This window comes from Ranitomeya imitator, chromosome 4, assembly GCF_032444005.1.
Source record: "Ranitomeya imitator isolate aRanImi1 chromosome 4, aRanImi1.pri, whole genome shotgun sequence".
Lineage (NCBI taxonomy): Eukaryota > Metazoa > Chordata > Amphibia > Anura > Dendrobatidae > Ranitomeya > Ranitomeya imitator.
The window spans coordinates 657,449,520-657,473,055 of NC_091285.1; the positions used below are offsets into that span (position 1 = coordinate 657,449,520).

The window sequence follows — 23,536 nt, forward strand, 5'->3', positions numbered from 1 at the left end:
TCAAATCGGTCAATGGTTTGGCAATACTAGAAAAATTGCAGATGAAGCGACGATAAAAATTAGCAAAGCCCAGGAACTTTTGCAGACTTTTCAGAGATGTCGGCTGAGTCCAATCATGGATGGCTTGGACCTTAACAGGATCCATCTCGATAGTAGAAGGGGAAAAGATGAACCCCAAAAATGAAACCTTCTGCACACCAAAGAGACACTTTGATCCCTTCACAAACAAAGAATTAGCACGCAGGACCTGAAAAACAGTTCTGACCTGCTTCACATGAGACTCCCAATCATCCGAGAAGATCAAAATGTCATCCAAGTACACAATCAGGAATTTATCCAGGTACTCTCGGAAGATGTCATGCATAAAGGACTGAAACACTGATGGAGCATTGGCAAGTCCGAATGGCATCACTAGATACTCAAAATGACCCTCGGGCGTATTAAATGCAGTTTTCCATTCATCGCCTCGCCTGATTCGCACCAGATTATACGCACCACGAAGATCTATCTTGGTGAACCAACTAGCCCCCTTAATCCGAGCAAACAAATCAGATAACAATGGAAAGGGGTACTGAAATTTAACCGTGATCTTATTTAGAAGGCGGTAATCTATACAAGGTCTCAGCGAACCATCCTTCTTGGCTACAAAAAAGAACCCTGCTCCTAATGGTGACGATGACGGGCGAATATGCCCCTTCTTCAGGGATTCCTTCACATAACTGCGCATAGCGGCGTGCTCAGGCACGGATAAATTAAACAGTCGACCTTTTGGGAATTTACTACCAGGAATCAAATTGATAGCACAATCACAATCCCTATGCGGAGGTAGGGTATCGGACTTGGGCTCATCAAATACATCCCGGTAATCAGACAAGAACTCTGGAACCTCAGAAGGGGTGGATGACGAAATTGACAGAAATGGAACATCACCATGTACCCCCTGACAACCCCAGCTGGACACTGACATGGATTTCCAATCTAATACTGGATTATGGGCTTGTAGCCATGGCAACCCCAACACGACCACATCATGCAGATTATGCAACACCAGAAAGCGAATAACCTCCTGATGTGCAGGAGCCATGCACATGGTCAGCTGGGTCCAGTATTGAGGCTTATTCTTGGCCAAAGGCGTGGCATCAATTCCTCTCAATGGAATAGGACACTGCAAGGGCTCCAAGAGAAACCCACAACGCTTAGCATACTCCAAGTCCATCAAATTCAGGGCAGCGCCTGAATCCACAAATGCCATGACAGAATACGATGACAAAGAGCAGATCAAGGTAACGGACAGAAGACATTTTGACTGTACCGTACCAATGGTGGCAGACCTAGCGAACCGCTTAGTGCGCTTAGGACAATCAGAGATAGCATGAGTGGAATCACCACAGTAGAAACACAGCCCATTCAGACGTCTGTGTTCTTGCCGTTTAACTCTGGTCAAAGTCCTATCGCACTGCATAGGCTCAGGTTTAAGCTCAGGTAATACCGCCAAATGGTGCACAGATTTACGCTCACGCAAGCGTCGACCGATCTGAATGGCCAAAGACATAGACTCATTCAAACCAGCAGGCATAGGAAATCCCACCATGACATCCTTAAGGGCTTCAGAGAGACCCTTTCTGAACATAGCTGCCAGCGCAGATTCATTCCATTGAGTGAGCACTGACCACTTTCTAAATTTCTGACAATATACCTCTATCTCATCCTGACCCTGACAAAGAGCCAGCAAATTCTTTTCTACCTGATCCACTGAATTAGGCTCATCGTACAGCAATCCGAGCGCCAGGAAAAACGCATCGATATTACTTAATGCAGGATCTCCTGGCGCAAGAGAAAATGCCCAGTCCTGAGGGTCGCCGCGCAAAAAAGAAATCAAAACCTGTTGAACTGGATCACCAGAGGAGCGAGGTTTCAAGGCCAGAAATAGCTTACAATTATTTTTGAAACTCAGAAACTTAGTTCTATCTCCAAAAAACAAATCAGGAATAGGAATTCTTGGTTCTAACATAGATTTCTGATCAATAGTGTCTTGAATCTTTTGTACTCTTGCCGAGAGCTGATCCACAAATGAAGACAGACTTCTAATGTCCATCGCTACACCTGTGTACTGAACCACCCAAATGTCTAGGGGAAAAAAAAGGCAAAACACAGTGCAAAGAAAAAAAAATGGTCTCAGAACTTCTTTTTTCCCTCTATTGAGAATCATTAGTACTTTTGGCTTCCTGTACTGTTATGAGAGGCAATTCAGTACCACAATGGACATAGCGGTCAGAGCACATACAGTGATCTGACAATAACCCAAAATCATAGAACGAGCTCTGAGATGTGGGAACTCTGCAGACCGCAATCCCTAATCCTCTCCAAACAACACTAGAGGCAGCCGTGGATTGCGCCTAACTCTGCCTATGCAACTCGGCACAGCCTGAGAAACTAACTAGCCTGAAGATAGAAAATAAGCCTACCTTGCCTCAGAGAAATACCACAAAGGAAAAGGCAGCCCCCCACATATAATGACTGTGAGTTAAGATGAAAAGACAAACGTAGAGATGAAATAGATTCAGCAAAGTGAGGCCCGACTTTCTTAACAGAGCGAGGATAGGAAAGATAACTTTGCGGTCTACACAAAACCCTAAAGAAAACCACGCAAAGGGGGCAAAAAGACCCTCCGTACCAAACTAACGGCACGGAGGTACACCCTTTGCGTCCCAGAGCTTCCAGCAACAAAATAGACAAGCTGGGCAGAAAAAATAGCAAACAAATAGCAAAGAAGAACTTAGCTATGCAGAGCAGCAGGCCACAGGAATGATCCAGGGAAAAACAAGTCCAACACTGGAACATTGACAGGAAGCCAGGATCAAAGCATTAGGTGGAGTTAAGTAGAGAAGCACCTAACGACCTCACCAGATCACCTGAGGGAGGAAACTCAGAAGCCGCAGTACCACTTTCCTCCACAAACGGAAGCTCCCAGAGAGAATCAGCCGAAGTACCACTTGTGACCACAGGAGGGAGCTCTGCCACAGAATTCACAACAGCCAGCGCAGCCTAAGGTTAAGACGCAATACATTAAGTGCAAATGCACATATTAATTTCTAACTGTATTTTCAAAATGAGACATTTAGCAAACAATTGATCAATTCTTTGAGCCACCCCGCCTCTTCACGGCAATCTCATATTGGGGCAGTCCTACACTACGTTTTATATATTTGCTGTGCCATAAAGGCCTCCTAAATGAACTAAAAGCAAGACCACATTAAAAACATGCTGCACCTGGAGCATATACTGAGTCACCCCCATGGCACCAGAGTAGGCAAGCGAGGATAAAGGTTGACCAGGTCCAGACAGACATTTCGGATCCAACCTCCACACTGCCCATCCAGAGCCACAGATGAAGAGTCTTAACCTTAGGCTGCGCTGGCTTCTCCCCTTTTTTGCATCATAACCATAATAGGTACAGATATTGCAATTGCACCCAGGCAATGGAGATTATGTGGCCTCAAAAGTCCCTTTTCACCATATGTAAAGCCTATTACTGTTAAAGACCTGTATTAGTTGTGGTCCCCATTGGAGATTTTGCATTGGGACCCTCAAGCTTCACGTTACGTCACTGGTAAGAGACCATGTAAAGTAATGAGTGATATTAACCTGTTTGTATCTTTAGACCCCCAGAGAAATTTTAATGAATGTCACTTTTTTTCTTACCTCTTTATGTCTAAACTTGGGTGCATCTTATAGTTTGGAAAATTTGGTCCTTCAATAATTCTAAGTCATCTATAATTTTACATGAGCTCCTAGGAGAACATCCGAAGAACTTCTATGGCTCCTACTAATAGCAATGTTCCTGACACCATAGTTAGGGCTCGTTCACACTACAGTATTTTCATTTCGAGTGATTTCTATGAAAACAGCACTCAGGCCAATGATATTCGATGGGGCAGTGCAGATGAGGAATTTTTTTCACTGACCAAATCTGCGTGTAAAAAATCATGTCATTAACTAGTTTCTTCCATAAATCGGATGAGACTCGCCCATTCAAGTCTACGGGTGCATGGGAAAAAAAAATCGCATGCCGTATGGAGACACAGTATAGTATTTATTTTTTAGATTACAATTCTGTAACATAGGAATCTGTAAATGGTCGTCCAGTATATGATTAATAGCTGCTGCTATAAAAAAATGGATTGTATAAGTACGACAGGTGAGAAAAAAATGGTCCCATTTTTCTGGATGAAACTCTTATATGCCAGTATGAACCTACCCTTGGGTTCTTTTACCTTTTTTTCACAGACAGCATTTGGCCCAGAAATGCAGTCATGTGAACGAGCCCTAAGGAAGAGACTGATCAAGAATATCAGCCCCAGCTGATCTGACAACCCTGAATGACTACAATGTTGCCCTTCTCGAATATTAGATCTCATTGAGAGTCTTGTCAGGTTATATCTCGTATTCACCCAATTTTGTGAACTGCCGAGAAAGATGGCTCAATGTTCTTGACACCTACCTTCATTAGACACACTAAGGCGAGTCTCTAAACTTCTGTCCGGTAAAAAAGTAAATCTTATGAATGAAAAAAGTTTTAATTCAGAAACGTTTCTATGACATGTCCATATTAGATGAGTTTCCGTAAATTTGACTGGTTCCATATCCTGGCAAAAAGGCCTGCAAATATAAATTTTGTAGTTAAACAGATGGTGAAGGCTTCCTCTACACATTTGAAAGCATTACTTCTTGACATAAGTGGACATGGACTCATCTCCACTATACCCAGGCTTGGACTGGCCCACAGGAGAAAAGACGAATCCTCCGGTGGTCCAATGTGCAGAAGTGAGCCACCTCCATCTTATATGAACAGTACTTGGCTCTATATACTTAAATCACTATGTACAGACAAAGGTGGCATTGTAGTCATTTAACAATCAAAAAAGTTCATTATTATATAAATTTGGGATTGAGGGTAATGTCACATTTGCATGTAGGTAAAAAATTGTACCCCGGAGTTGGTTACCGCTGGGCCCCTGGCACCCCAGTCCTACACCTATTTTATAAACATAAAAATTACAATTTTAAGGATTCATATCCCACCAACCACTTTGGAGTACGTTGAGGATTGAATATTTTAAGGACATTGAATGATATCGTCCTTGTAAAAAAAAAAAACAACAACTTGTATTGACATGGATAAAAAAAGATGGCTGTTTTTACAGATGTAATTTTTGGAACTCCATCCACGTATACTAGTTCCAGCATGACAGAAAGGTTCCTAATGCTCTCTAGCCTATTGAGCAGTGCGACTAGAGAGAGGTGGTGAGTGGATCTACTACAGCACCACACTTCCCACTGCTTATACTGCCCATTACACAAGCTTATCTACAACAGTAACCTAATCTACACTGACCAGTGGTGAGGAAGTGGTGTTAGAAAGGATAGAAAGTTTTGCTATCTCTTCAGCAATCTTCAGGGTCTGCAGAACTTTGCAGGCTTTACGTAAGGATTGGCCAAACTGCAGTTAGACCAAATATCTAATGTGTATGGTTTTTTTTAAATTGTTTTTGTTTTTTAATTGTACCCTGATATATTATGTCAGGGGTAAAAAAATCCATTTGTTTGGAGGGCAGATTAGCTGCCCTCAGATGATTCTGGCATTGGCTTACTACACACTGCTAAAGAGAAGACAGGATTGAAAGCTGCACCAGCCAAGAGTTCCTATGTTTGGGGGAGTCGGGAGAGATATCTGGTGGCCAAACGATTGTTAGGTCTACAGCTGTCTAACATGTATCGCCAACTTCATTCCCTTTTTAAGTACTAGGATACCATCCCCATAGTGCTGGGTCTCCCAATTCCTTTTTTCCCCCAAGTTGATTTTTATCAATGTTACTTGTGGAGAAGGAGGATGTGGTACTGATGACCAAACCACGTGTTATTGGCCAAACACAACAAAAAAAAAAAAAGATTAAACTTGGGATTCTTATAGGAATATACTCACCCTCGGACGCGCCCTGCTTCTTTCCGGCAGCCTTCCTTCCTAAGAATCAGCGCTTGCAGGACCTTGCGGTGACGTCGCAGTTTGTGATTGGTCGCGCGAGCGGTCACATGGGCGGTCGCGCGACCAATCACAAGCCGCGACGTCACTGCAAGGTCCTGCAAGCGCTGATTCGAAGGAAGAAAGGCTGCCGGTTAGTACCAGGGCGCGTCAGAGGGTGAGTATAGCGACATTTTTTATTTTAATTCTTTATTTAACACTTAAATATGGATTCCGATACCGATTTCCGATATTGCAAACATATCGGAACTCGGGATCGGAATTCCGATACCAGATTCAGAAGATCGCCGACTTCATGGGGTCGGGTCGGGTTTCATGAAACCCGACTTTGCCAAAAGTCGGCGACTTCTGAAAATGGCCGACCCGTTTCGCTCAACCTAAGTCATTTATATTTATTAAAGATTTTGAACTATTTTAACTTCTTGTTTTATGGCATACTTCTTATTGTCTTAGGTTTCAATCTATTCCTACGTGTTGTCGTGTTTGAATTGAATGTTGAAGTGCCATTATTTTGGCATTGAATAAGACTTTATTTTGTTTATATAAAGCCGCTATATGCTGTTTATGGCCACCAATAAGATATAATGTACCTGTCACTAGGCCCCAGTGACTTCCAAGAGAAGTACCCACCCCGATGCGCATTTTGGCGTTGCCCCTGATGAAGCTAAGGCCAAAACCCACATCGGGGTGGGTGCATCTCTTGGAAGTCATTGCGGCCAATAGACAGGTACATTACACTATTTTGGTGGCCATAAGTAGCATATAATGGATTTTATTCACTTTCCCTGACTTTGTGTTCATATGCCACATATCTGCACACAGACTTACATTTATGTATGTACACTTACCATTTTCAGCTATGTGGTTGTTGACACAGTCAAGACATTTTTAACAAAGTAAGCAACATTACCTCTATTAGCCCTACTGTTTGATGCTACTACAACATTGTCATTATTATCCTTTGTATTCTCATGTTTTACAACATTGTCATATGTACATAATTGTTGACCATGGCAAATACATATGCAACACTCTCTGCAGTCTGTTCCTCAAGATTCTGGTTACACATTAATATGTATTTTTACTTTTATATCATTGTTTTAATCTTGATATGCACCTCTTATTGTTGCATGATTCTGGCACAGCCATCTTTTGATTAATATTTGATTAATATGTTCTATATCAAATTCATTTTGGCCATTTTGTAGGTTCTTCTTTGGGTTTTTCGTATTATTTCTGACAGGTCTTTTGAAACCATGGTTCACTTTATCTATGCTCACCTCGAACACCATCCTCAGCACTCATATAACTGACATTAGCTCTGGCTTAGGCTTATGAGTACCAGTACTTACATGTGCATACATTTATTTTTTCTAATCTTTGATTTTCCTAGCTGTGCCATATAATATGATGACTGATATATAGTAAGAGGAAAAAACCTTTGATGGCAGAACTCATTTAACTGCATTATCAAATACTGTGCTGTATTCTGTAGTATTTATGTCACTCGTTACGCTACGAGTCTCCTCCATTGGAATTGGTGGTCATTAACCCATTTCTGCCATTAGATGTACTATTCCGTCCATGTGACTCGGGCCCTACTTCCCATGGATGGAAAAGTACGTCATAGGCGATCGGCCACGCTCACGGGGGGAGCGCGGCTGATCACCGCCAAGTGTCAGCTGATTATTACAGCTGATATCCGGCACTATGTGCCAGGAGCGGTCAAGGACCACTCCCGACACATTAACCTCCAGAACACTGCGATCAAACATGATGGCAGCGTTCCGGCGGCATAGGGAAGTATCGCGCAGGGAGGAGGCTTCCTGCATGCTTCGCTGAGACCCTCAGAACAACACCATGTGATTGCGTTGTTCAGAGGGTCTCCTACCTTCTCCTCCCTGGTGGCTTGCAAGCGCAGGCACTGGCAAGCCTGGAGCACTGCCTGTCAGATCGCTGATCTGACACAGTGCTTTGCAAAGTGTCAGATCAGCGATCTGACACTATAGCATGATGTCACACCCTGGGACAAAGTAAAAAAGTTAAAAAATATATATTTAAATGTGTAAAAAAAAATAAAAATTCCAAAATAATGACAAAAAAATATTGTTCCAATAAATACATTTCTTTGTCTAAATAATAAAAAAAATTAAAGAACACATATTTAGTATTGTTGCGTCCGTATCGACCCGACCTATAAAACTGTCCCGCTAGTTAACCCCTTCAGTGATCACCATAAAAAAAAGAAAAAAAAATGAGGCAAAAAACATTGCTTTATTATCATACCACCGAGCAAAAAGTGGAATAACACACGATCAAAAGGACAGATATAAATAAACATGGTACTGCTGAAAACGTCATCTTGTCCTGGAAAAAAATGAGCCACCATACAGCATCATCAGCAAAAAAGTTATAGTCCTCAGAATAAAGCGATGCAAAAATAATTATTTTTTATATAAAAAAGATTTTATCGTATAAAAGTGCCGAAACATAAAAAGGTATAAATAGATGAGGTATTTCTGTAATTGTACTGACCCAAAGAATAAAACTGCTTTATCAATTTTATCAAGTGTGGAAAGGTATAAACGCACCCCCGAAAAGAAATTCACGAATTGCTGGTTTTTGTTCTTTCTGCCTCACAAAAATCGGAATAAAAAGCGATCAAAAAATGTCACGTTCCCAAAAATGGTACCAATAAAAACGTTAACTCGTCCCGCAAAAAAAACAAGACCTCACATGACTCAGTGGACCAAAATATGGAAAAATGATAGCTCTCAAAATGTGGAGACGCAAAAACTATTTTTTGCAATAAAAAGCATCTTTTAGTGTGTGACAGCTGCCAATCATACAAATCCGCTAAAAAACCCACTATAAAAGTAAATCAAACCCCCCTTCATCACCCCCTTAGTTAGGGAAATATAATAAAAATAAAAAAATTAGAAAACGTTTTCCATTTTCCCATTAGAGTTAGGGTTGGGGCTAAAGTTAGGGTTAGGGTTCGGGCTACAGTTAGGGTTTGGGCTAAAGTTAGGGTTAGGGCTACAGTTAGGGTTAGGGCTACAGTTAGGGTTGGGGCTAAAGTTAGGGTTAGGGCTGGGGCTAAAAGTTAGGGTTGAGGCCAAAGTTAGGGTTAGGGTTTGGATTACATTTACAGTTGGGATTAGGGTTTGGATTAGGGTTAGCGGTGTGTCAAGGTTAGGGGTGTGGTTAGGGTTGGGATTAGGGTTATGGGTGTGTCAGGGTTAGGTGTGTGGTTAGGGTTGGGATTAGGGTTAGGGGTGTGTTGGCGTTAAAGGTGTGGTTGAGATTAGGGTTAGGGGTATGTTTGGGTTAGGGGTGTGGTTAGGGTTGGGATTAGGTTTAGGGTGTGTTTGGGTTAGGGTTTCAGTTAGTATTGGGGGGTTTCCACTGTTTAGGCACATCAAAGGCTCTCCAAACGTGACATGGAGTCCAATCTCAAATCCAGCCAATTCTGCGTTGAAAAAGTAAAACAGTGCTCTTTCCCTTCGGAGCTCTCCCGTGTGCCAAAACAGGGGTTTACCCCAACATATGGGGTATCAGCATACTCAGGACAAATTGGACCGCAACTTTTGGGGTCCAATTTCTCCTGTTATCCTTGGGAAAATAAAAAATTAGGGGGCTAAAAAATCATTTTTGTGGGAAAAAAATGATTTTTTATTTTCACGGCTCTGCATTATAAACTGTAGTGAAACACTTGGGGGTTCAAAGTTCTCACAACACATCTAGATAAGTTCCTTGGGGGGTTTAGTTTCCCATTTAGGGTCACTTGTGGGGGGTTTGTACTCTTTAGTTACAGCAGGGGCTCTACAAATGCAACGTGATGCCTGCAGACCAATCCATCTAAGTCTGCATTCCAAACGGCACTCCTTCCCTTCTGAGCTCTGCTATACACCCAAACGGTGATTTCCCCCAGATATGGGGTCTCAGCGTACGCAGGACAAATTGGACAACAACTTTTGGGGTCCAATTTCTCCTGTTACCCTTGGGAAAATACAAAACTGGGGGTTAAAAAATAATTTTGTGGAAAAAAAGAATTTTTATTTTCACAGCTCTGCGTTATAAACTGTAGTGAAACACTTGGGGGTTCAAAGTGCTCATCACACATCTAGGTAAGTTCCTTAGGGGGTCTACTTTCCAAAATGGTGTCACTTGTGGGGGTTTAATGTTTAGGCACATCAGGGGCTCTCCAAATGTGACATGGTGTCCCATCTCAATTCCAGTCAATTTTGCATTGAAAAGTCAAACGGCGCTCCTTCCCTTCTGAGCTCTGCCATGCGCCCAAACAGTGGTTTTTCCCCACATATGGGGTATCAGCATACTCAGAATAAATTTTACAACAACTTTTGGGGTTTACTTCTCCTGTTACCCTTGGTAATATAAAACAAATTGGAGCTAAATACATTTTTAGTGAAAAAAAGTTAAAGGTTCATTTTTTTTTAAACATTCCAAAAATTACTGTGAAACACCTGAAGGGTTAATAAACTTTTTGAATGTAGTTTTGAGCACCTTGAGGGGTGCAGTTTTTAGAATGGTGTAACACTTGGGTATTTTCTATTATATAGACCCCTCAAAGTGACTTCAAATGGTGTTGTAAAAATGAGAAATTGCTGGTCAACTTTTCACCCTTATAACTCCCTAACAAAAAAAAAATTTGGTTCCAAAATTGTGTTGATGTAAAGTAGACATGTGGGAAATGTTACTTATTAAGTATTTTGTGTGACATACTGTATTTCTGTTATTTAAGGGCATAAAAATTCAAAGTTGGAAAATTGCGGAATTATCAAAACTTTCGCCAAATTTCCATTTTTTTTCACAAATAAACGCAGGTAATATCAAAGAATTTTTACCACTATCATGAAGTACAAAATGTCTCGAGAAAACAATGTCAGAATCACTGGGATCCGTTGAAGCGTTCCAGAGTTATAACCTCATAAATGGACAGTGGTCAGAATTGTAAAAATTGGCCCGGTCATTAACGTGCAAACCACCCTTGGGGGTAAAGGGGTTAAGGACAACACATAGTAATTAAAGCCAGTAAAGGAAATGATTTACCTTTGATTTATTTCTGCTAAGCTCATATTCACCAGTTGTCGAGAACTTTGGCTTTCTGACCATGAGCAGGTTACAATACTTTCTGTATAGTTCAGGAAACAGGACAAACTCTCCTTTAACTTGGAACCTAAATAGAGAATAATGGTGAAGGGTCCGCACACAGAATCGATATACATCATCACAGTCAATGTTTGAGTTTGTGACAGGGACATTTCATACCATGGGTTGTGCCATCAATTGCTCCAAAGAAAGCTCCATGAGATTTTTTTTTCTCAGATGCTGAATAAGTTTTGAAGATCACATTGTCAGACAACACAGCTGCATCTGATGTGGAAAGAGTAGCAGCAAAGTGGATGAGTTTTATCTTAACCTCATCAAATACTGTTTGCTTTTTATTTTTTTCAAGCGATGTGGATTCAATACAGAATTTGGCTTTTAATGTGAGTCACCCACCAGGGCAGTGGGGTATTCTGTACCGGGTCCGGTCGCTCTTTCGCTCTTAAAGGGGATGTCACGGTGGCTGCGACCCGTCCGTTGCCCTGGGAATCACTGTAAAAAGGGAACGGTCTTTTAAGGGATATGGTGAAAGTCTATTGTCATGACGCCACCTGTGGTTTTTGGTCAGGGTGACCGACGCTTCTTTAAAGGGGTCCTCTGGGGGATGTTGATGCAGGAGTGATGGTGACACTTCCCACAGGTGAAGCGAAGTCCCCAGGGCTCCCAAGGTGTGTGGCGATGATGGTGTGCTGGTGAATGAGTAAAGGACACAGCGTTGCAGTCTTTACCTGGTTTACTGAAGATGTAGCAGGCCTCAGTCCAGGGTACCGGCAAGAGGTACACAAGGAGTCCAGGCAGCCGGGAAACAAGTGAAATCCCTTTGGCAAGTCAGGTTGGGAGCCTTCCACTTTGCGCTCGCTATAAGTTCTTTGCTGCCTTAGGTATCCTAACAAGGTCCTGGTCCTCTTTCTGTCCTGGGACAGTGCATGTATGATAGGCAGCTTGAGCCATTCCTTCTGGGGTCTCCACATGGTGACTACAGGCTCCAGAATGCTGCTGTACCACAGGCTTAATGCGGGCAGTATATGTAGAGATCTATGCCCTCCGTTTCTGCTGTGGGCTTGCAGCTCCCCACAGCCTCGGGCTTCAGGTACCCAGTCTCCGTGATCCGGCTCCTCAGAGGCCCAATAGCAGCCTCCTTGAGCCCTAAAAATCTCTCCTCTGCTCCTTTCCCTTCACTGTCTGCTCTAGACTACACTGCTCTCACTGGTCTCCTGGGACCAACTGTCTAGCTCCTCCTCCAGACCAGGCTGGATATTAGGGAAGTTCCCCTAAAACGGTTTTGAGCTCCCCTCTTGGACTGGATTTAGAAGGTGTTGTGTGTGGGATTTTACCTGCCAAAGGAATTCCTCTTGTCTCAAGGCATATCACTACCCTCCCTGAGAGGAAGGCAGTACTACTGTGGTACCTGAACTCCTGGGGTGCCACAAGTGCGTTTTTGTAATCTGCAGAGTGTCATTTTCTGTTGAGGAGACTCAGCTTTTTTATGCAGATTTTACCCAATTTTTTATGGGGACCCTAAATCCACAGGTTAAATTGTTGGCCTTGCATATTTTGTGGATTTGTTGCGTAACCCTTGTAGGGGGAGCCTGGTGTACAGAAACCGAGGCTGAAAGGAGCAGACAGTTTTTCTAAGTAAGGGACATTGAAGAGGTGGTCTGAAGTCAAAGGATTATTTCTTGATCTATTCAGTCCCACAATCTAAGCTATTTTCTAAAATATGTGCTTTAAAATTCCCTACCGTTCCCTAACTACATTATCTAACTGCCTTCGTATTTTTTTTCTCTACTTCCAGTGGATGCTGGAATACTCAAACATAGCATCATCAGAGCAGGGGGCATAGGCTGCGGTCATTGTCACAGCCTCAGCCCCCTTCTTGAAATGAAGCATCACCAGGGGGCAGAGACTGTGGTCAATGTCACAGCCCCAACTTCACCCTGAAATGAAGCGTCACCAGGGTGCAGAGGCTGTGGTCAATGTCACAGCCCCTACCTCACCCTGAAATGACGCCTCACCAAGGGGCAGTGGCTGTGGTCAATGTCACAGCCCCTACCTCACCCTGAAATGAAGCATCACCAGGGGGAAGAGGCTGTGGTCATTTTCACAGCCCCGGCCCCCTCCTTGAAATGAAGATTCATCAGTAGGTTTGAGCAAAAGAGATCGGCAATTTTCAAAAGTCGCCGACTTATAGTCCCGGTGATGCACCCTCTGCTGGATGTCCTCAAATGACCTCGAGCGTGGGAACTTTCCTGGAAAGCTCCCAGTCTCGAGTTCATATGAGGATAAGTATATAAGGGGACAATACAAATATCTCGCTGAGGATCTGTTTATACCAAGGAAGGTGACGGACACAAGGGGGCATTCTTTGCGTCTGGAGGAGAGAAGGTTTTTCCACCAACATAGAAGAGGATTCTTTACTGTTAGGGCAGTGAGAATCTGGAATTGCTTGCCTGAGGAGGTGGTGATGGCGAACTCAGTCGAGGGGTTCAAGAGAGGCCTGGATGTCTTCCTGGAGCAGAACAATATTGTATCATACAATTATTAGGTTCTGTAGAAGGACGTAGATCTGGGTATTTATTATGATGGAATATAGGCTGAACTGGATGGACAAATGTCTTTTTTCGGCCTTACTAACTATGTTACTATGTTACTATGTTACTATGATATCCAGCAGAGGGCGCATCACCGCAAATGAAGGCAACTACAGGTCATTGACCTACATTACCTTCATTTCCTGGGGTTTTACAGCCACGAGCACAGCTGCATTAGCAGAGCTCCTGCCTGTAAAATATTTTAACCCCTTCAGATGGATTTACAGCGTGGGACATTACAGATCAACGGAAGGTATGTATATTGTTGGTTTATTATTTTTAATTTGTTACAGAACGAGGGTCTTCAGGTGGATTGAGAGAGCAATAAAATATTAAAACAACCCGTGTGTTTATTTCATTAAAATACTTTTTAATAATGTGTGTGTGTTTTTTTAATCCTTTCATACAATTGGATTAATAATGGATAGGTGTCAAAATTGACGCCTCTCCATTATTAATCTGGCTTAATGTCACCTTACAATAGCAAGGTGGCATTAACCCTTCATTACCCCATATCCCACCGCTACACGGGAATGGGAAGAGAGTGGCCAAGTGCTAGAATAGGCGCATCTTCCAGATGTGCCTTTTCTGGGGTGGCTAGGGGCAGATGTTTTTAGCCAGGGGGGGGGCAATAACCATGGACCCTCTCCAGGCTATTAATACCTGCCCTCAGTCACTGGCTTTACTACTCTGGCGGAGAAAATTGCGATTTAACCCTTAAATTTAATAGCTAGAGCACCGAAATTTTGCACATACACACTACTAACATTAGTAGTGTGTAATATGCAAAAAAAAGGGGATATCACATGGTTTACTGTATGCAAACCATGTCTCATATCATGTCGGATTTAGGCAGGAGAAATGAAAAGCCGGCAATTGAATTACCGGCTTTTCTGCTATATCGCGCTGCTGTAAATATATTTTAAAAAAATTCCCATTGACTTTTCATTGGGTTTCGTGTTTCGGCCGATCCCTGACCCCGACTTTTCAATAAGATCGGCCGATTTCACTTGACCTTACTTTTCAGAAAGTCGGGTTTCACGAAACCTGACTCGACCTGAAAAAATGAAAAGTCGCTCAACCCTATTCATCAGGGATCAAAGGCTGTGGTCAATGTCACAGCCCCTACCTCACCCTGAAATGAAGCATCACCAGGACACATAGGCTGTAGTTATTGTCACAGCCCTGCCCTCTCCCTGAAATGAAACATCATCAGGGGTCAGAGGCTGTGGTCATTGTCACAGCCCCGGCTCCCTCCTTGAAATGAAGCATCCCCAGAGGTCAGTGGCTGTGGTCATTGTCACAGCTCCAACCCCCACTGAAATGAAGCGTCATCAAGGGTCAGAGGCTGTGGTCATTGTCACAGCCCCTGCTTCCTCCTTGAAATGAAGCGTCATAAGGGGGCAGAGGCTGCAGTCATTGTCACAGTGCCAGCCTCCTCCCTGAAATGAAGCGTCATCAGGGGTCAGAGGCTGTGGTCTTTGTCACAGCCCCGGCCCCTTCCTTGAAATGAAGCGTCATCAGGGGTCAGAGGCTGTGGTCATTGTCACAGCCCCGGCTCCCTCCTTGAAATGAAACATCATCAGGGGTCAGAGGCTGCGGTCATTGTCACAGCCCCGGCTCCCTCCTTGAAATGAAACATCATCAGGGGCAGAGGCTATGGTCATTGTCACAGCCCTGGCCCCCTCCTTGAAATGAAGCATCATGATGGGGCAGAGGCTGTGGTCATTGTCACAGCCCTTGCCCCTCCATGAAATGAAACATCATCAGGGGTCAGAGGCTGTGGTCATTGTCACAGCCCTGGCCCCATCCTTGAAATGAAGCATCACCAGGGGTCAGAGGCTGTGGTCATTACCCACTGGCTGCCTTGCGCAGGTGTGTATTACGGAGGACAGAGAATGAACTTCAATCCAATATTGCGGCCAGCATGCAGCCAGCGGGTTAAGAAAGGGTGAATCAAACACCCAAAAACTCCGCCCATATGACCAAAAACCGATCCCGCCAAATTCAGGTGACAGGTTCCCTTTAACTATAGTTAGTAGAGGTAACATTTACACCACACCTCAGCCCTAAAGCATGAAAAATACTAAAAGTCCTAATGCCGCATTAGAACACACCAGTATAATAATTTAACAACCATAACATTGAAGCCACAGTCAGGTGAAGGTGGTAACACAAATCTTTTTTCTACTATATCAACAGAAAGGATAAAAATATCGATATTTGCAGATGATACAAAACTATGTAAAGCAGTTAATACAAGAGAAGATAGTATTCTGCTACAGATGGATCTGGATAAGTTGGAAACTTGGGCTGAAAGGTGGCAGATGAGGTTTAACAATGATAAATGTAAGGTTATACACATGGGAAGAAGGAAAGAAGGAATCAATGTCACCATTACACACTGAATGGGAAACCACTGGGTAAATCTGACAGGGAGAAGGACTTGGGGATCCTAGTTAATGATAAACTTACCTGGAGCAGCCAGTGCCAGGCAGCAGCTGCCAAGGCAAACAGGATCATGGGGTGCATTAAAAGAGGTCTGGATACACATGATGAGAGCATTATACTGCCTCTGTACAAATCCCTAGTTAGACCGCACATGGAGTACTGTGTCCAGTTTTGGGCACCGGTGCTCAGGAAGGATATAATGGAACTAGAGAGAGTACAAAGGAGGGCAACAAAATTAATAAAGGGGATGGGAGAACTACAATACCCAGATAGATTAGCGAAATTAGGATTATTTAGTCTAGAAAAAAGATGACTGAGGGGCGATCTAATAACCATGTATAAGTATATAAGGGGACAATACAAATATCTCGCTGAGGATCTGTTTATACCAAGGAAGGTGACGGGCACAAGGGGGCATTCTTTGCGTCTGGAGGAGAGAAGGTTTTTCCACCAACATAGAAGAGGATTCTTTACTGTTAGGGCAGTGAGAATCTGGAATTGCTTGCCTGAGGAGGTGGTGATGGCGAACCTGGAGGGGTTCAAGAGAGGCCTGGATGTCTTCCTGGAGCAGAACAATATTGTATCATACAATTAGGTTCTGTAGAAGGACGTAGATCTGGGGATTTATTATGATGGAATATAGGCTGAACTGGATGGACAAATGTCTTTTTTCACCCTTACTAACTATGTTACTATGTTACTATGTAAATGACTGTCAGGGACCAAATTGTGATGGATGTGCAAAATAGGAGCTCTTGTGAGATGTCCTTAGATTGCAGTGGTCAATACTCTTTAAAAATGGTCCAAGGAAGGACAACTGATCACGAGTGCCCAAGGTTCATTGATGGTTGTGGGGCATCCATGTGATCCACTCACACAAAAATGATTATTGGATGTGGTATATCTCGATTTTTCCAAAGCGTTTGATACCGTGCCGCACAAGAGGTTGGTACACAAAATGAGAATGCTTGGTCTGGGGGAAAATGTGTGTAAATGGGTTAGTAACTGGCTTAGTGATAGAAAGCAGAGGGTGGTTATAAATGGTATAGTCTCTAACTGGGTCGCTGTGACCAGTGGGGTACCGCAGGGGTCAGTATTGGGACCTGTTCTCTTCAACATATTCATTAATGATCTGGTAGAAGGTTTACACAGTAAAATATCGATATTTGCAGATGATACAAAACTATGTAAAGCAGTTAATACAAGAGAAGGTAGTATTCTGCTACAGATGGATCTGGATAAGTTGGAAACTTGGGCTGAAAGGTGGCAGATGAGGTTTAACAATGATAAATGTAAGGTTATACACATGGGAAGAAGGAATCAATATCACCATTACACACTGAATGGGAAACCACTGGGTAAATCTGACAGGGAGAAGGACTTGGGGATCCTAGTTAATGATAAACTTACCTGGAGCAGCCAGTGCCAGGCAGCAGCTGCCAAGGCAAACAGGATCATGGGGTGCATTAAAAGAGGTCTGGATACACATGATGAGAGCATTATACTGCCTCTGTACAAATCCCTAGTTAGACCGCACATGGAGTACTGTGTCCAGTTTTGGGCACCGGTGCTCAGGAAGGATATAATGGAACTAGAGAGAGTACAAAGGAGGGCAACAAAATTAATAAAGGGGATGGGAGAACTACAATACCCAGATAGATTAGCGAAATTAGGATTATTTAGTCTAGAAAAAAGACGACTGAGGGGCAATCTAATAACCATGTATAAGTATATAAGGGGACAATACAAATATCTCGCTGAGGATCTGTTTATACCAAGGAAGGTGACGGGCACAAGGGGGCATTCTTTGCGTCTGGAGGAGAGAAGGTTTTTCCACCAACATAGAAGAGGATTCTTTACTGTTAGGGCAGTGAGAATCTGGAATTGCTTGCCTGAGGAGGTGGTGATGGCGAACTCAGTCGAGGGGTTCAAGAGAGGCCTGGATGTCTTCCTGGAGCAGAACAATATTGTATCATACAATTATTAGGTTCTGTAGAAGGACGTAGATCTGGGGATTTATTATGATGGAATATAGGCTGAACTGGATGGACAAATGTCTTTTTTCGGCCTTACTAACTATGTTATTATGTTACTATGTAATAAATGGCTTAAAAATTACTGCTGTCTATAAAAGAAAAGTTCCAATAGAGTGTCACTGCTTGCTGTGTATGGAGATGTGCCATAGACCGATCAGAGCATCCATGGGGAGCCTTGACTATCGCCAAAAGAACTTGCAATGGTTACATGAATATCAAAACTGGATTCCTGCACTTTGGAAGAAGGTGCTTGGCTTAATGAATTTTCTTCTACATCATGTGCATCAATTTAAGGGAGATAGGAAGTTCCAATAATGATGATGACCAATTACTATTCTATATTCATGTACATCTAATCTCTGTATTGCCTGGACACTTACACTATATATTGTATACTATGTACAGAGCTCCTGCGTATAATGTCACTGAGGAGTCCATGTATTACATATACACTTACACTATACACTCTATACTACGTACAGAGCTACTATGTATATTGGCACTTATGGTAATATTAGTATTGTGTTTGTCTATTAAAGATCAGTATTGCAGTATTAGGTCACTATTTGGTGGTAATATGTGGCCTGGTCATGGTGTGACAGTCTTAGCTGGATGAAGAAGAAAAACAAAGATGAAGGACTTCAAATAGAGACGTCATTGGTGAGTCCGTATGTTACCCGTACATTCACACTATACACTGTATACTATGTACTAAGCTCCTGTGTATAATGGCCTTGGTGATCTCTGTATTACCTGTACGCTATAGAATAAATACAGAGCTCCTGTATATACTGTCACTGGTGATCACTGTATTACTTGTACACTACAGATAATATAAATAGCTCCAGTGTATATGATCATTGGTGATCCCTGTATTACCTGTACATTTACACTATATGCAGAGTTCCTGTGTTTAATAGCACTGGTGAGTCAATGTGTTACTTGTACACTGACACTATATACAGAGCTCCAGTATATAATGTCACTGGTGATCTCTGTATTGCCTGCACACTGACACTATATACTGTATACTATATACAGAGCTCCAGTGTATAACGTCACTGGTGAGTCCTTGTATTACCTGTACACTGACATCATTTACAGAGCCCCAGTGTATAATGTCACTGGTGAGTCCTTGTATTACCTGTACACTTACACAATGCACTGTATACTAAGGACAGAGCTGCTATGTATAATGGCAAAACTGGCAATATTAGTATTGTGTTTTTTTAATAATGATCTGTATTGTAGTATGTGGTCACTATATGGTGGTAATATGTGGTCTTATCATGGTGTGGTGCTACTTGTTCTTTTTATGTGGTATAAATTGGTCAGTATGTGGTGATAATATGTGGTCTGGTCGTGGTGTGATGATATTTGTCTCTTATATGTGGTATTATTCACTCTCTATATGGTGGTAATATGTGTTCTGGTCACAGTGTGGCCATATTTCTCCCTTTCTATCTGGTATTATTTTTGTCACTATGTGGTGATGGTAATATGTGATCTAGTCATGTAGTAGTGTTATTTGTTCCTTGTATGTGGTATTATTCTGTCACTATGAGGTAGTAATATGTGGTCTGGCCATGGTGTGATGGTTTTTGCTCCTTGTTTGCAGTATAATTCAGTCACTATGTGGTGGAAATATGTGGTCTGGTCATTGTGTGGTGCCGTTTTTTTCCTTGTATTTGGTAGTATTCGGTCACTATGTGGTTTTATAATATAGATTTTGGTAATGGGGTGTGGTCAATTTAAAAAATGTATGTGAGACATTCCTTTAAAGAAAAATATACCTAAAAAAAGTATTGGGTATTTTAAAAAATTTTAATAGGCCAAAGTAGAGTGGGGCCCTGCCAAAAGAGTCTACTTTATCGTGCTCGTGGCTTAAAAAATCTTTTGGCCAAAACAAAAGATGATGGCTATGTATGCAATATGTTCGATGGGAACTGTTAATGTGTGATTGATGAGGATTGGGTGCAGAAGTGGAGTATTTCCAAGCATGGGCGTTGGGACTGTTGAAGGTTTAAAGTCACATGACCCCCCACTCCTGGCATCGGCACTGAAGAATCCTAACAGTGTGCAGTGTCTGCAGACTTGTGCTTCACACTTGAACAATTTGAATTACATAAACATTAACCGATATGAACACATACTTGGAAGCTCTCACGGGACATCTGAGGGGTTCCCTGAGTAAGGAGAGACTTCCCAGATGCCTGGAAGAATCATGAAATCTTCTGAGCTCTGTTGAACCTGCACAAAACTTCATGGAAACCTACAGTTCAGAGAAGTTTCTGAATTAAGAGAGGCATGGAAAGGAAGGTAACAGCATGTAATAGTATCGAATGAGGGTCAAGTGTTGTGACTTCAGAAAAGATGCATATTTAATCTAAAGCCTGAATACTCTAGAAAAGTTAGCAAGTATGTATAAACAGCAAAGGGCTCTTGTACAAGTTTGTCATGTGATGCTTTCCTTATCAGATGCAATGTTTGTCCTTCTTGTATTTTTGGTGTGAGCTCCGAACCTTGGTTTAGTATCCTAATCTGTGATGTTCTGTGGTTTTGTGCTCCATTGGCTTTGCACGCAAGTCTTTCCTGTCAGTGGTTAGCTGAAACCTTATATGTATTGCTTCCGACTAATCACATGACCATTACTCTACTTGATCATATCTCAATGAGCAACATGAGGTTTCGCATGTAGCCACTTTTTGATGGAGAGTGGTATATGAGATAAGCGAGTGTGTTAGACCATGGACATGTGAGAACATTGTCTTGTAGGCGGATGCAACTGTCTCAGTATCCATTGAATTTCAAATGGCTGTGATGGTGTCGAATTTGGTTTTATACTTTTTACTCATCACAATTTTATTCTGTTATTTCATTGATTTTGTAGCATAATCCTAAAAGAGCTTGGGTGGGAACAATAGTTATTAGTGAAGAAAAAATTCTCAGAGTATCTTATATGTATGGTTCTACTTTTAGATTATGACTGTACATGTAACATAGTAACATAGTAACATAGTTATTAAGGTTGAAGGAAGACTTTAAGTCCTTCTTGTTCAACCCATAGCCTAGCCTAACATGCCCGAACATGTTTATCTAGAGGAAGGCAAAAAAATAACCCATGTGGCAAAGAGTAAGCTCCTCATTGGGGAAAAAAATTCCTTCCCCACTCCACATACGGCAATCAGACTAGTTCCCGGGATCAACACCCTAACAAGGAATCTAGTATATATAACCTGTAACATTATACTTTTCAAGAAAGGTATCCAGTCCCCTCTTAAATTTAAGTAATGAATCACTGATTACAACATCATACGGCAGAGAGTTCCATAGTATCATTGCTCTTACAGTAAAGAATCTGCGTCTGTTATTATGCTTAAACCTTCTTTCCTCCAGACGTAGAGGATGCCCCCTTGTCCCTGTCTCAGGTCTAAGATTAAAAAGATCATCAGAAAGGTCTTTGTACTGTTCCCTCATATATTTATACATTAACATCAGATCACCCCTTAGCCTTCAATTTTCCAAACTAAATATCCCCAAGTGTAATAACCTATCTTGGCATTGCAGACCCCCCAGTCCTCTAATAACCTTGGTCGCTCTTCTCTGCACCCGCTCTAGTTCAGCTATGTCTTTCTTATACACCGGAGACCAGAACTGTGCACAGTATTCTAAGTGTGGTCGAACTAGTGACTTGTATAGAGGTAAAATTATATTCTCCTCATGAGCATCTATGCCTCTTTTAATGCATCCCATTATTTTATTTGCCTTAGTAGCAGCTGCCTGACACTGGCCACTGAATATAAGTTTGTCATCCACCCATACTCCAAGGTCTTTTCATTGATGGTTTTGCCCAGAGTTTTAGAATTAAGCACATAGTTAAACATCTTATTACTTCTACCCAAGTGCATGACCTTACATTTATCCCTATTAAAGCTCATTTGCCATTTATCAGCCCAAGCTTCTAGTTTACATAAATCATCCTGTAATATAAAATTGTCCTCCTCTGTATTGATTACCCTTCAAAGTTTAGTGTCATCTGCAAATATTGAATTTCTACTCAGTATGCCCCAACAAGGTCACTAATAAATATGTTAAAAAGAAGAGGGCCCAATACTGACCCCTGTGGTACCCCACTGCTAACCGCGACCCAGTCCGAGTGTGCTCCATTAATAACCACCCTTTGTTTCCTATCCCTGAGCCAGCTCTTAACCCACTTACACATATTTTCCCCTAGACCCATTATTCTCACTTTATGTATCAACCTTTTGTGTGGCACCATATCAAAAGCTTTTGAAAAGTCCATATACACTACGTCCACTGGGTTCCCTTGGTCCAATCTGGAACTTACCGCCTCATAGAAATTGATGAGATTAGTCTGACAGGAACGGTCCCTAGTAAACCCATCTTGGTATTGGGTCATGAGGTTATTCCTCTTCAGATACTCCAGTATAACATCCCTTAGAATGCCGTCCAGGATTTTACCCACAGTAGAGGTTAAGCTAAAGGTACCTTCACACTGAACGATATCGCTAGCGATCCGTGACGTTGCAGCGTCCTGGATAGCGATATCGTTCAGTTTGACAGGCAGCAGCAATCAGGATCCTGCTGTGCCATCGTTGGTCGGCGCAGAAAGTCCAGAACTTTATTTCGTCGCTGGACCTCCCGCAGACATCGCTAAATGGGCGTGTGTGACGCCGATTCAGTGATGTCTTCACTGGTAACCAGGGTAAACATCGGGTTACTAAGCGCAGGGCCGCGCTTAGTAACCCAATGTTTACCCTGGTTACCAGCGTAAACGTAAAAAAAAAAACACTACATACTTACATTCCGGCGTCTGTCCCCCGGCGCTGTGCTTCTCTGCATTGTGTAAGCGCAGCGGCCGGAAAGCACAGCGGTGACGTCACCACTGTGCTCTGCTTTCCGGCCGGCGCTTAGTGCAGAGAAGCAGAGCGCTGGAGAGGACAGACGCCGGAATGTAAGTATGTAGTGTTTGTTTTTTTTTACGCTTACGCTGGTAACCAGGGTAAACATCGGATTACTAAGCGCGGCCCAGCTCTCCAGCGACCACACAGCGACGCTGCAGCGATCGGGATCGTTGTCTAGATCGCTGCAGCGTCGCTTAATGTGACGGTACCTTTACTGGCCTATAATTACAGAGTTCAGTTTTTGTCCCCTTTTTGAATATTGGCACCACATTTGCTATACGCCAGTCCTGTGGTACAGACCTTGTTATTATGGACTCTTTAAAGATTAAAAATAATGGTCTACCAATTACTGTACCTAATTCC

The 23,536-nt window shown here is 42.5% G+C and overlaps 1 protein-coding gene across 4 annotated transcripts in view; it reads right to left on the minus strand.

Moving 5' to 3' along the window:
* Positions 1-23,536, minus strand: part of LOC138677145 (uncharacterized) — a 163,702-nt gene that overhangs the window by 91,297 nt on the left and 48,869 nt on the right. For all 4 annotated transcript variants that reach the window (XM_069767048.1, XM_069767051.1, XM_069767049.1 and 1 more), the window contains 2 exons: positions 11,114-11,240; positions 4,502-4,659 (listed from right to left, as the gene is read on the minus strand). In XM_069767048.1, coding sequence (XP_069623149.1) covers positions 4,502-4,659; positions 11,114-11,240 — 285 coding nt within the window. The remainder of the gene's footprint in view (positions 1-4,501; positions 4,660-11,113; positions 11,241-23,536) is intronic.